Source organism: Salvelinus alpinus, chromosome 30 (assembly GCF_045679555.1).
Source record: "Salvelinus alpinus chromosome 30, SLU_Salpinus.1, whole genome shotgun sequence".
Taxonomy (NCBI): Eukaryota; Metazoa; Chordata; class Actinopteri; order Salmoniformes; family Salmonidae; genus Salvelinus; species Salvelinus alpinus.
This window is the reverse complement of record NC_092115.1, coordinates 2613042-2626735: the sequence shown is the minus strand read 5'-3', so window position 1 is coordinate 2626735 and position 13694 is coordinate 2613042. Positions and strand designations below refer to the sequence as shown.

At 44.0% G+C, this 13694-nt stretch overlaps 2 protein-coding genes across 7 annotated transcripts in view; one reads left to right on the top strand and one right to left on the bottom strand.

Annotated features, from left to right (window-relative positions):
• Positions 1–582: 582 nt before the first annotated feature.
• LOC139560343 (zinc finger protein ZFMSA12A-like) overlaps positions 583–13694 on the top strand; it is a 15286-nt gene continuing 2174 nt past the window's right edge. Inside the window, exons 1-9 of one of the 3 annotated variants that reach the window (XM_071377022.1) lie at positions 583–760; positions 2787–2992; positions 6061–6153; positions 6353–6448; positions 7746–7856; positions 9663–9786; positions 11104–11869; positions 12194–12311; positions 12475–13533. In XM_071377022.1, coding sequence (XP_071233123.1) covers positions 757–760; positions 2787–2992; positions 6061–6153; positions 6353–6448; positions 7746–7856; positions 9663–9786; positions 11104–11869; positions 12194–12311; positions 12475–13056 — 2100 coding nt within the window. In that variant the 5' untranslated portion in view covers positions 583–756 and the 3' untranslated portion in view covers positions 13057–13533. Of the gene's footprint in view, positions 761–2786; positions 2993–6060; positions 6154–6352; positions 6449–7745; positions 7857–9662; positions 9787–11103; positions 11870–12193; positions 12312–12474; positions 13534–13694 lie in introns of those variants that run through there. The other 2 variants (XM_071377023.1, XM_071377024.1) reach the window with 2 other exon arrangements.
• znf414 (zinc finger protein 414) overlaps positions 13470–13694 on the bottom strand; it is a 17932-nt gene continuing 17707 nt past the window's right edge. For all 4 annotated transcript variants that reach the window (XR_011671920.1, XR_011671919.1, XM_071377025.1 and 1 more), the window contains one exon: positions 13470–13666. Coding sequence is in view for 2 of the 4 variants with exons in the window: in XM_071377025.1 (XP_071233126.1) it covers positions 13596–13666 (71 nt within the window). In the remaining 2 variants the exon portion in view is untranslated. The remainder of the gene's footprint in view (positions 13667–13694) is intronic.

Sequence of the window (13694 nt, the reverse complement as noted above, 5' to 3'; positions counted from 1 at the left end):
GCCCCATGAAATGACACCATATATAGATTCTACAGACCCCCAACTCCACTTTTACATTGGCACAAATAATGATTTTTTTCTTTATAATCCAATACGTAATACATATACAATGATTTGCATTGGGGGAATTAATTTGACCTTGGAACATGTTTTAAAACCCAAATTTAATGGAAATGTCACTTAAAAATGAACAAATAGTTATCATTGTTAATGTTTAGACAATTATTTTTCATACATTATGAATAAATACAGGTTAATTACACGTTTCTACTATTAGGGACTTTTATTTGAAAAAAAATCAGAAATTCCGTGATCCGGAAGTACTTTTTTAGTGTTGCTGACGAGACGCAGAGATAGAACGGACCCATAGAGAAGGATAGAGACTCTAGTGGCCAAAAAGCTATTTTAGCATAGGAAGCGCTTTTGAGGGCTTCCACCATACTTCCGCAATCCATTTCTAAGTGGTCAACTGGTTGGCGATTCCTATGGGTTGTAGCCTCAATGGGGCTGCCCATGCTGTCACAGACTCTATAATGGAACAGATATAAAGATAAGACCTCTAGCTATCTCTATGCACCAACCAATCATTAAGGACTGTTTCCGGAAGTACGTTTGCGTCTCTTTTATAACCAACAAAGAAAACGCCAAAAATTGTGTTCTTGTGCTAACTAGCATTTAAAAATATATATAAATACAACTCTCATTTCATTTTGTCTTTATAACAATCCGAAGCGTTAAGTTGCTTAGAGGTGTAACATGGGTATGTATTAGCTAAAGTCGTATATTTTGTTTGTAGCTTAGCTATTATGCTTCTATCTCTAGCTAACGTTAGCTATCTTGCTTCGGCCCTCCATTGCTGTGTTATCTAGATGTAGCCTAGCCCATATCAAATTGTACTCGTCACACTTCCCAACCATGCAGAGAGAATGAATGTAGCGGAACAATATAAAGTAACACGTAATGCATACACAGTGAATGACAACTTGTCTTTACACGGGTAACCCGTTTTAACAGTGGCAGCCAACAGTATTTTTCAATGACGTGTTTTTGTGGCTTCGATCTTCCGTTTACACGAAGGTGTTCTGAGAAACATATAGCTAATTAGCAGTCCACTTTTCTCGCTGATATGAAAGATGCAGGTCCTTATGCTTCCAAAATCGTAGCGTGTGTTGTTCATGGACCCAAGGTGATATTTCTACAGTTTCCCAGATGTTCTGCTGCAGAAAATCCAAAGTTGTCAAGCCATTTCTAAATTCTTTAAAAAATGATCCTCTCCCCTTTCTTTAAAATCAGATTATATTGGTTGAATACACATGTATCAAATGTTATTGTGGGTGTAGCGAAATGCTTGTGTTCCTAGCTCCAACAGTGCAGTAATATCTAACAATACACACCTAAAATAATGAAATAAAACCAATATGTGGATGAGCTCTGTCTGTGATGGGATGTATGGACCGTATGTGGCTAGACTAATATATCTGAAGAATACGTGGATAAAAGTATATGTTATATAGTGTGTGTATAGATATAAAGATAGTGATATAGATATATCTCAATAATTGAATGATGGACTTGACTGGAATACAGTATATACATATGAAATGTGTAAAAGAGTATGGAAATATTAGTGACCAGTGATTCCATGTCTATGTACATAGGGCAGCAGCCTCTATGGTGCAAGGTTGAGTAACCGGGTAGTAGCTGGCTAGTGACAGTGACTAAGTTCAGGGCAGGGTACTAGGGTGGCTATTTAACAGCGATGGCCTTGAGCTAAAAGCTGTTTTTCAGTCTCTCGGTCCCAGCTTTGATGCACCTGTACTGACCTCGCCTTGTAGATGGTAGCGGGGGCGAACAGGCCGTGACTCGGGTGGCTGAGGTCCTTGATGATCTTCTTGGCCTTCCTGTGACACCGGGTGCGGTACGTGTCCTGGAGGGCAATATGCTCCCGGTGATGTTGGACTGACCGCACCACCCTCTTGAGGTGTGCGTGGCCATGCAGTCATGGGTGAATAGGGAGTACAGGAGGGGACTAAGGATACACCCTTGTGGGGCCCCTGTGTTGGGGATCAGTGTAGTGGAGGTGTTGTTGCCTACCTTTACCGCCTGGAGACGGCCTGTCAGGACTCAGGGCCCCAAGCTTAATGATGAGCTTGGACGGTACTGTGGTGTTGAATGCTGAGCTATAGTCAATGAACAACATTCTTACATAGGTATTCCTCTTGTCCAGATGGGAAAGGGCTGTGTGGAGTGTGATTGAGATTGCGTCATCTGTGGCTATGTTGGGGTGGGTCTAGGGGTTCCGGGGTGTTGATGTGAGCCATGACCAGCCTTTCAAAGCACTTTATGTGCGTGAGAGTGCTTATGTGAGAGTGCTAAGGGGCGGTAGTCATTTAGGCAGGTTACACCCCAATAGCCCTGTGAGAGATAGCCCTGTCCTTTAGTGCATACCTGGGGGTGTTAATCCAGGGGAAGCAGCTAACTGGGGACTGAGGTGGTTAACTCGTCAACGCTCTCGTCGGCGTCCCAGAACATTTGTCAGCGCTATCAAAGCTGCAGCATAGTCTCCTCTTTGGAGGAACATTTCTCTATGGTGCGTGTAAAGGGGTACTTCCTTTTGTGAGCTTCTGCTTGTAAAAAATGAAGCAGGAGTATAGAGTCATGATCTGATTTGCAGAAAGGGGGACGAAGGAGGGCCTTTCGCTTGCTTGTGGGTGGCTTATTTAGACAATGAACTATGCCTCACTACTGTGACTCAAACTCTTCTCTCCACCTCCCTCTCTTCCTAGCAGAATCCCCCTTTCCTCTGCCCTCCCTGGGCCTGCTGGTCCCTCCTCTCCGGATGATGTCAGCAGTTATGTGGCAGGTGGTGCGCCAGGGCAACACAAAGCATTATGGGAAGCTGGAGGAGTTTGTGTCCATGGTAACGGAGGTGGTTCCAGATCTCCTGTCCAACAGACAGAGGTGGCTGCTCATCCTGGCTCTAAGAGGACGGGTAAGAGATTCCTAATCAATCTCAGGGATTTTTCTGCTGTTGAAAGCGTCCAAACAGTGTAAAAATAAATTATATATATTCAGAAAGTATTCAGACCCCTTGACTTTTTCCACATTTTGTTACATTACATCCTTATTCTAAAATGTATCAAATGTAAAATGTCTGCAAATGTATAATAAAATAAGATTTATTTACATAAATATTCAGACCCTTTGCTATGAGACTTGAAGTTGAGCTCAAGTGCTTCCTGTTTCCATTGATCATCCTTGAGATGTTTCTACAACTTGATTGGAGTCCACCTGTGGTAAATTCAATTGATTGGACATGATTTGGAAAAGGCACACACCTGTCTATATCAGGTCCCACAATTGACAGTGCATTTCAGAGCAAAAACCAAGCCACGAGGTCGAAGGAATTGTCCGTAGTGCTCCGAGACAGGATTGTGTCGAGGCACAGATCTGGGAAAGGGTACCCAAAAAATATCTGCATCATTGAAGGTCCTCAAGAACAGTGGCCTCCATCATTCTTAAATGGAAGAAGTTTGGAACCACCTAGAGCTGGCTGCCTGGCCAAACTGATAAAATTGGGGTAGAAGGGCCTTGGTCAGGGAGGTGACCAAGAACCCGATGGTCACTCTGACAGAGATTCAGAGTTGTTCCTCTGTGGAGATGGGAGAACCTTCCAGAAGGACAACCATCTCTGCAGCACTCCGCCAATCAGGCCTTTATGGTAGAGTGGCCAAACGGAAGCCACTCCTCAGTAAAAGACACATGACAGCACGCTTGGAGTTTGACAAAAAGCACCTAAAGGACTCTGAACATGAGAAACAAGATTCTCTGGTCTGATGAAACCAAGATAGAACTGAATGCCAAGCGTCACGTCTGGAGGAAACCTGGCACCCTCCCTAAGGTGAAGGATGGTGGTGGCAGAATCATGCTGTGGGGATGTTTTTCAGTCGCAGAGACTGGGAGACTAGTCAGGATCGAGACAGAGATGAACTGAGCAAAGTACACAGATCCTTGATGAAAACCTGTTCCAAAACGCTCAGTACCTCAGACAGGGGGCAAAGGTTAATCTTCCAACAGGACAACGACCCTAAGCACACAGCCAAGACAATGCAGGAGTGGCTTAGGACAAGTCTCTGAGTGGCCCAGCAAGAGCCCGGACTTGAACCCGATCAAACATCTCTGGAGAAACCTGAAAATAGCTGTACTGCGACGCTCCCCATCCAACCTGACCGAGCTTGAGAGGATCTACAGTGAAGAATTGGAGAAACTCCCCAAATACAGGTGTACCAAGCTCGTAGCGTCATACCCAAGAAGACTCAATGCTGTAATCGCTGCCAAAGGTGCTTCAACAAAGTACTGAGTAAAACCTCTGAATACTTATGAAAATTTGACATTTCTGTTTAATAAATACATTTGTCAAAATTTCTAAACCTGTTTTTGCTTTGTCATTATTGGGTATTGTGTGTAGATTGATTTAGAAAAATGTAATCCATTGTAGAATAAGGCTGTAACATAACAAAGTGGTTAAAGTCCAGGGGTCTGAATACTTTCCGACTGCACTGAATATATATTTATTTCAAAATTAATTGTTGGGTTGGAAAAACTATTTCAGTGTTAACTTAAATGACTAAAACCCAGATATGAATAATTAAGGATCGGCGTTCCGTCAACGGGACAGTTGTAAATCATGCAGAGCATGTCAAGATCAGAGTTTAGAGAAACAACAAATGTCAGTACATATACGTGTCTTATATTGGCAGAAAGCTTAAATTCTTGTTAATATAACTGCACTGTCCAATTTACAGTAGCTATTACTGCGGAAAAATGCCATGCTATTGTTTGAGTTGAGCGCCTAGCAACAAAACACTTATTTTTTTTACCGAGATAGGTTTGATAAATTCACCTCTGAAGGTGAAATGTGTACTTAAATCAGAGCAAGATTTCAGAATGTATCCAAAGGGTCTCAGAGATAACATGAAGTGTCATTTTGTTAGGTGAAAAAGGATTTTATATCCTAAAAAGGTCAATATAGCATGCACGATCGATTTTTATATTTCCACTCGTTCAATTTGCAAAGAAAGGAATCTGTGAATATCTCACTCTAAACGTTGTTTCAATGAGTCAAATCACGTTCGTATCTATTCCTCAGAGATCCTAGAAAGTATCCAGACTTCATTATTTCATTAGGGGTGTAGTATATCCTATAGGACACCATATTTGGTCAGAGAGCGACGCCTTCATGGCCCGCTGATGACGTGGGCGGTCATCACTTGAACGACTGTCTTTGTCAAAGAAGCACCAATCGGGGTCGAACAAAGCTAGCTAGATGGGCCAATGAGCTGGGCTTTACGGGAGTATCCGGAAACCCTGTATATGTCGTAAAATGTAGCTACTAACCTTGTATGACAGTATGCCTTTTCATTTTGGACAGAAATTATAAGGATATTCAGTTATGAAAACTGGTTAATTTGCAAATGTTGAACTTATATAATATGGCTACTAATACTGGAAAAGCTAAATCAAAGTCCAAGATGCTGCCATCCTGTGGACACGATTGGAATTACAACCAGAGTAGAACTACGACCTTTCATTTGCATTTCAAAGATGGTGGTAGAAAAAGACCGGTTGTTTTTTTGTATTTTCTTCTACCAGATCTATTGTGTTATATTCTCCTACATTCAATTCACATTTCCACAAACTTCAAAGTGTTTCCTTTCAAGTGGTACCAAGAATATGCATATCCTTGCTTCAGGGCCTGAGCTACAGGCAGTTAAGCATCAATGAATTTAAACTCGACTTTGGGATGCTTAGTGGTAAGTTCTACGACAACAGTAAATGTGTTTCGGTGTTCATATGACCGACCTATGTCGGACCAAACCTCAAATGCTAATGGGGAGTTGAAACTGCTTGTTGTCAGAGAGGAAGAAGTGATCTTTCATCTCGACTTTGTTGTTGTGAGTGTCAGGGGGAGGGGCTTGGCGTCTGTGTGGGAAGGTGATTGGAGACTGCAGATGGGTTGAATGCACGTGGCAGGTGGTAACTGGTTGGTTCTCTTCTCAGGTGACTCTGGAATTGTTCCGATCTGGACATCCCGATGACCTCAAGGCTGTTGAAACACACCTGGATAGAATCACAGCATCTGGTCTGAAACAGGTGTGTTTAATCAACTGGGGAGATATTCTGACAAGCCCATTCTCTTTAACAGTAAGGGGCAGTTAAAACGAGTCCTAGACTAAAGCACTTTCAAAGATAATTTTCTATTTGTTTGCTTTTTAGTCCAGGACTAGGCTGTCTCCAGGAAACCAACACTGTGTCCAGCTTGTGATGTTTGTCTGGACCCTTTGTGTTGCAGTCAAACGATGCCGCGATTGAATTTGCTGAATCTAACTTCCTGAAGCTGATCCAGAGCTTAGTGGAAGACCCAGAAAGGAGGGAACACTTCTTCAAGGTATGATAGAGCCTAGTGGAAGACCCAGATAGGGGGGGGGAACACGAGGCTGCTAAAATCTAACAGGGCTCCTAACCTCCATGATGGACTTCTCTTCTCAGATCATGAAGCTTCATGTTAGTGTTTTAATCTCAAGGCAGGAGGCCGTTTTAAAGTATTGGAACAGTGATCAGACTCTCTTCTTCTATGGTTGTTGGGTTTCACCCCTGGGATCTTTAACTTCTTGCGGATTAGTGGGACGCTACCATCCCATTTCGACAATTTCCGGTGAAATTGCAGGGCGCCAAATTCAAATTAAATTACTATAAATATTAAACTTTCATAATCACAAGTGCAATACATCAAAATAAAGCTTAACTTGTTGTTAATCCAGCCGCCATGTCAGATTTTTAAAAGGCTTTACGGCGAAAGCAAACCTTGCGATTATCTGTGGACAGCGTCCAGCACACCTGCATAACAAATCATTTTCAACCAGGGAGTTGCGACTCGAAAGTCAGAAATAGCGATGTAATATATGCCTTTGATCCTCTTCTGTTGGCACTCCAAAAGGTCCCAGTTACATCACAAATGGTCCTTTTGTTCGATAAATTCCTTCTTTATATCCATAAAAACTCACTTTAGCTGGCGCGCTTCAGTCAATAATCCACTCGGTTTCCCTCCTTCAAAATGCATACAAAATGAATCCCAAATGTTACCAATAAACTTATCCAAACAAGTCAATCAACGTTTATAATCAAACCTCAGGTACCCTAATACGCAAATAAACAATACAATTTAAGACAGAATCGTTATTGTCTTTACTGGAGAAAAATACCAAAGAACGCGCTCATATTCACGCGCTTGGAAACACTACAACCAAAATGGGAGCCACCTAGAAAAAGACTACAATTCCTGGCTCATTTTTCCAAAAACCAGCCTGAAACTCTTTCTATAGACTGTTGACATCTAGTGGAAGCCCTAGGAACTGCAATTGGACACGATTTCGCCCTATTATAAAAGTGCCAGCCACAAATCAGTGGTAGGATGAATGTTTTTGTTGGGGATGGTTTGTCCTCGGGGTTTCGCCTGCCATATCAGTTCTGTTATACTCACAGACATTATTTGAACAGTTTTAGAAACTTTAGAGTGTTTTCTATCCAAATCTACCATTATATGCATATCATCGCTTCTGGGCCTCAGTAGCAGGCAGTTTACTTTGGGCACGCTTTTCATCCGGATGTCAAAATACCGCCCCCTATCCCAAAGAAGTTAAAGTATCATCTCTAACTAAGGTCCTAACTTTGACTCTGTCTGTCAGGTGGTGTTCCCGGTGGAGTATGGTCCTAACTTTGACTCATCGCTGCAAACTCTGGTGTGCCACTTCCTGTCTAGACTGGAGGAGCTGCTGCCGGTCCCAGACTTCAAACAGGTACACAGTTGGACAGCAGTGCTACAATGTCCGAATACCCATACTTGTGTTGTAAATGGCAGGCATTTTAGGTATGCGAAAATTGACATCCTATCAAACTTTCTAAAATCGAGTATGGTTTAAATGTCGTGATGACATACTCATTTCAGCTCTTCATCCAGTAGAATTCACTGCTGATGAACAGTCTTTCCAGACAACCGCTGATAAGGGGAAGCGCTGTACCAAAATGAACCAATGGCAGGAATCAACACATTAGATTACGTGTTCTCAGGAGGAGGAGCCTAGTATAATGATATTCTCAGGAGGAGGAGCCTAGTATAATGATATTCTCAGGAGGAGGAGCCTAGTATAATGATATTCTCAGGAGGGGCTTAGAATGTGGATATTCTCAGGAGGAGGGGCTTAGAATGTGGATATTCTCAGGAGGAGGGGCTTAGAATGTGGATATTCTCAGGAGGAGGGGCTTAGAATGTGGATATTCTCAGGAGGAGGGGCTTAGAATGTGGATATTCTCAGGAGGAGGGGCTTAGAATGTGGATATTCTCAGGAGGAGGGGCTTAGAATGTGGATATTCTCAGGAGGAGGGGCTTAGAATGTGGATATTCTCAGGAGGAGGGGCTTAGAATGTGGATATTCTCAGGAGGAGGGGCTTAGAATGTGGATATTCTCAGGAGGAGGGGCTTAGAATGTGGATATTCTCAGGAGGAGGGGCTTAGAATGTGGATATTCTCAGGAGGGGCTTAGAATGTGGATATTCTCAGGAGGGGCTTAGAATGTGGATATTCTCAGGAGGGGCTTAGAATGTGGATATTCTCAGGAGGAGGGGCTTAGAATGTTATTTGTTGCTTACTGCATTCATGTCTACTAAACAGTCCGTTCTAAATAATATGTATTATGATTAGTAGGCCAGACAGATTTGGGACATGGCCGGTGACACTGAGTAACACTCAGTGTCACCGTAAAGCCTTTTTGGTGCTCTGAACAGTCAGATGAGTCCAGATTAAAATGATTATACAGGGTTGGGACAAAACATGGTTATTTAGAATAAACTGGGTAGTTCAAGCCCTGAATGCTGATTGGCTGACAGCTGTGATATATCAGACCGTATACCACCGATATGACAAATATTTTTACGTTGGTAACCAGTTTATAATAGCAATAAGGCCCGAGGGGGTGTGGTAATATGGCCAATATACCACGGTTAAGGTCTGTGTCCAGGCACTCCGCTTTGTGTCGTGCCTAAGAACAGACTGTAGCAGTGGTATATTGGCCATATACCACACCCCCTCGGGCCTTATTGCTTACATGACAATTCACTGGTGTTATTCGACATACAACTGTAAAACTAATACAGCTGTGTTTCATCGTAATATTAGTGTCATTTACAAGCATTTCGCTAAACCCACAATAACATCTGCATGTGACCAATAACATCTGCTAACCATGTGACCAATAACATCTGCTAACCATGTGACCAATAACATCTGCTAAGCATGTGACCAATAACATCTGCTAACCATGTGACCAATAACATCTGCTAACCATGTGACCAATAACATCTGCTAACCATGTGACCAATAACATCTGCTAACCATGTGACCAATAACATCTGCTAAGCATGTGACCAATAACATCTGCTAACCATGTGACCAATAACATCTGCTAACCATGTGACCAATAACATCTGCTAACCATGTGACCAATAACATCTGCTAACCATGTGACCAATAACATCTGCTAACCATGTGACCAATAACATCTGCTAACCATGTGACCAATACAATGTGATTTATTTTCTTTGTTCAGACTGCGTTGTTGATCAGTGCCGCCCCCTCTGTTCTGGAGGACTACATGCGCTGTGTCTCTCACGGAGAGGACCTGAAGTCTCTGCTACAGAACCAACACTGCCCTGGGAAGCTGCCCAAGAGCGGTAAGTCTGTCTGCATTCCACATGACAACCTATTCCCTTTATAATGCTCTACAGTTGACCAGGGTCCATGGGGTTTCCCAGTTAAAAGTAGTGCACTATATAGGGTTCCAGTGTTGTAGTAGTGCACTATATAGGGAATAGGGCCCCAGTGTCGTAGTAGTGCACTATATAGGGAATAGGGTCCCAGTGTTGTAGTAGTGCACTATGTAGGGAATAGGGTCCCAGTGTTGTAGTAGTGCACTATATAGGGAATAAGGTCCCAGTGTTGTAGTAGTACACTATATAGGGAATAGGGCCCCAGTGTTGTAGTAGTGCACTATGTAGGGAATAGGATCCCAGTGTTGTAGTAGTGCACTATATAGGGTCCCAGTGTCGTAGTAGTGCACTATATAGGGAATGGGGTCCCAGTGTTGTAGTAGTGCACTATATAGGGTCCCAGTGTCGTGGTAGTGCACTATATAGGGAATGGGGTCCCAGTGTTGTAGTAGTGCACTATATAGGGAATAGGGTCCCAGTGTTGTAGTAGTGCACTATATAGGGAATAGGGCCCCAGTGTTGTAGTAGTGCACTATATAGGGAATAGGGTCCCAGTGTTGTAGTAGTGCACTATGTAGGGAATAGGGTCCCAGAGTTGTAGTAGTGCACTATGTAGGGAATAGGGTCCCAGTGTTGTAGTAGTACACTATATAGGGAATAGGGCCCCAGTGATGTAGTAGTGCACTATATAGGGAATAGCGCCCCAGTGTCGTAGTAGTGCACTATATAGGGAATAGGGTCCCAGTGTCGTAGTAGTGCACTATATAGGGAATAGGGTCCCAGTGGTGTAGTAGTGCACTATATAGGGTCCCAGTGTTGTAGTAGTGCACTATATAGGGAATAGGGCCCCAGTGTTGTAGTAGTGCACTATATAGGGCCCCAGTGTTGTAGTAGTGCACTATATAGGGTCCCAGTGTTGTAGTAGTGCACTATATAGGGAATAGGGTCCCAGTGTCGTAGTAGTGCACTATATAGGGTCGTAGTAGGCCACAGGGTTGTAGTAGTAGGGCACTATATAGGGTCCCAGTGTTGTAGTAGTGCACTATATAGGGAATAGGGTCCCAGTGTCGTAGTAGTGCACTATATAGGGTCGTAGTAGGCCACAGGGTTGTAGTAGTAGGGCACTATATAGGGTTCCAGTGTTGTAGTAGTAGTGCACTATATAGGGAATAGGGTCGTAGTAGTAGGGCACTATATATAGAACTCCATCTACAGTCACTCACCTATAGAATAATCACCTTTCCCATCTTCTTCCCATTGGTCCTGCTTGTCACTGTTCAGTTCCCTCGAGGACAGAGGACCGTCTCCTCGTCTCGTTATCCTTCCCTCCATCACTGAGACTGGCCAATGCCTCGCACCACAGCGCCCGCGACAGCCCGCCCTTGGAGATCAGAGACTACCAGGGGATTATGACTGACAGTTTGACTGGCCAATGGGCTGAGTCAAAAGCAAGTATGGCTAAAAATACTGGAACAGATTCAGTAGAAAGCCAAGGATCTGAAGGAAAGGATCACCTGAAGGAGAGACAAAGGGTAAGATTGAAGTCTGAGGAAGGAAGAGAAGCAGTTGTCTCTGAGCACCAATACTCCCTGAGCAGCACGACAGCTGAACACGACCCGGCGGCAACAGCAGCCGCCTCCTCCGGTGTGTCACCAGAGCAGCCGCGGCAGCGCGTGGCCCACAAGTGTCCCCAATGTGGCCGTTGTTTCATCTACCTCTATGAGATGCTGGAGCACCAGAGACTCCACACAGGGGAGAACCCTTACAAGTGTTCCCAGTGCGGTAAGACCTTCAGACGGTCCTCGGAGATGTCCACCCATCGTCGGACACAGTGCTCCAACGCTGCCTATGTCTGTATTAAATGCGGAAGCAGTTTTGGGTCGGTCAGGGAGCGGGTCCGGCACCGGTGTAGTGGCAGTAGACGGGCCAGCGGTTTAGGGCAGGCGGGCCAGTTCGAGTGTCCGCAGTGTGGGAAAATCTTCAAGTGGCACAACTCGTTGAAGAAACACCTGGTAACCCACACCACTGACAAGGTCTTCAACTGCAGGTATGTTATACGGATATCCTATTGCTGTATGTAGTCGTCCCAAATGGCACCCTATATAGTGCACTAGTTTTGACCAGGGCCCCGTGTAGGGAATAGGGTGCCATTTGGGACAGCTTCATGAGTACACAACATTTATGTTTTTCAATCACTTGTCCAGTCCCCCTGTCCTTTCAGAATGTTCTCTGTCCTATGAGGTAAACAGTCAATAACTACATCCCAAATTACACCCTATTCAGGGCACTAGTTTTGACCAGAGCCATATATTTTATAGGGAATAGACTGTCTGTGTGCTACATTAGAATCTGCTAACCTATGTATTGCCAGGTACTGTGGGGAGGGGCCATTCCCGGGCGTGGCGGAGCTGAGGGCCCACCAGAAGGTCCACGGTGCAGAAGACAAACCTTACAAGTGTAAACAGTGTGGAAAGGGCTTCAGCTCACAGGTATTGATTGGTATTGATTGGTATTGATTGGTAAAATAACCTTTGGATTAACACATTTCCAAGTGGTTCCTGATTTCACAGACAAGAAAATACTGTATGTATTATTATACTAAAATGGCTTAGACAACTATTTTAAATGTCTTAACAAAATGATTTAATTTAGGTCTGGCAAAATAACCACGAGCAACGTCATTCCCAAGAGAGGTCCAAGATCTGCCCCAGCTGTGGAAAGGCCTTCCGCTGTAAAGGAGACCTGAAGCTCCACATGCGGACCCACACCGGCGAGAGGCCGTACCAGTGTACCTACTGCACCAAGCGGTTCTCCGTCAACGGAAACCTGACGATACACATCAGGACTCACACGGGCGAGAAACCTTTCCTCTGCTCTGACTGCGGCAAGGCCTTCTGCTCTGCAGGAGAGCTGCAGATCCACAGGAGAACACACACCGGGGAGAGACCGTACAAATGCACCGTCTGTGAGAAAGGTTTCACCATGGCCAGCAAGGTGACTCTTCACATGCGGGTACACACGGGAGTACGACCCTACATCTGCCACGAGTGTGGGAAGGCATTCTCTCGCGGTGCGGAGTTGAAGAAACATGTTCTGAACCACACTGGGGTGAGACCGTACCCCTGTCATCTCTGTTCTAAGACCTACACCTGTCTAAATCACCTGAAGAGACATTTAAAGACTCACTCTGCCTCCCAGTCGTTGGACGTGAGCGGTGGATCGACTGTAGCATAATGACCACTTGCAGAGGAAATACATATTACCCTTTATTTTTTATTTAACACGATGTTGTCAATATAAAATGTGTTATTTTCTAATGACTGCTTTATGCTACTTGTAAGGAGCGATAGTTGACTGAGTGGACTATTGTGTGTTAATATCGAGACTTCAACTCTGCTTTTTAAAGGAAGTTGAATGTTGCTGCTGTAGAGTTGGGAACAAGGTCCTTCTCAGTTGAAGCTCATCTAATATCGCCGTGCTTTTAGCTGGCTGCAGCAGATTGTTGAAATTTCACACGCCAAGTTGTCAACTTTGTCAAAGTCAGAACTATAATTTGTGGGTCCCTCCCAACCATCTAGTTATGATGAGGGTCTGATGTTGTCAATACATTTTCTGCACAAAAAAAAAAAAAAAACACTTGAATACCATTTACCAAGTTAATTATGTTTATTGAAATGAATCACTCACAGGAAAATAAAAGTGATGAAACTAGTTCCACTAACACCATATTATTTAACTGTCCTCTGCCGTTTTCCTCTCGCGTGGGCGTCGAGTCAGAGACAGGTGTAGGTGCTAGCCTCTGTATCAGGAGACACTTTAGTCTGTGACGAGGCCACATGGGCGTCTAAAACGAAGAGGATTCAGTGAGACGA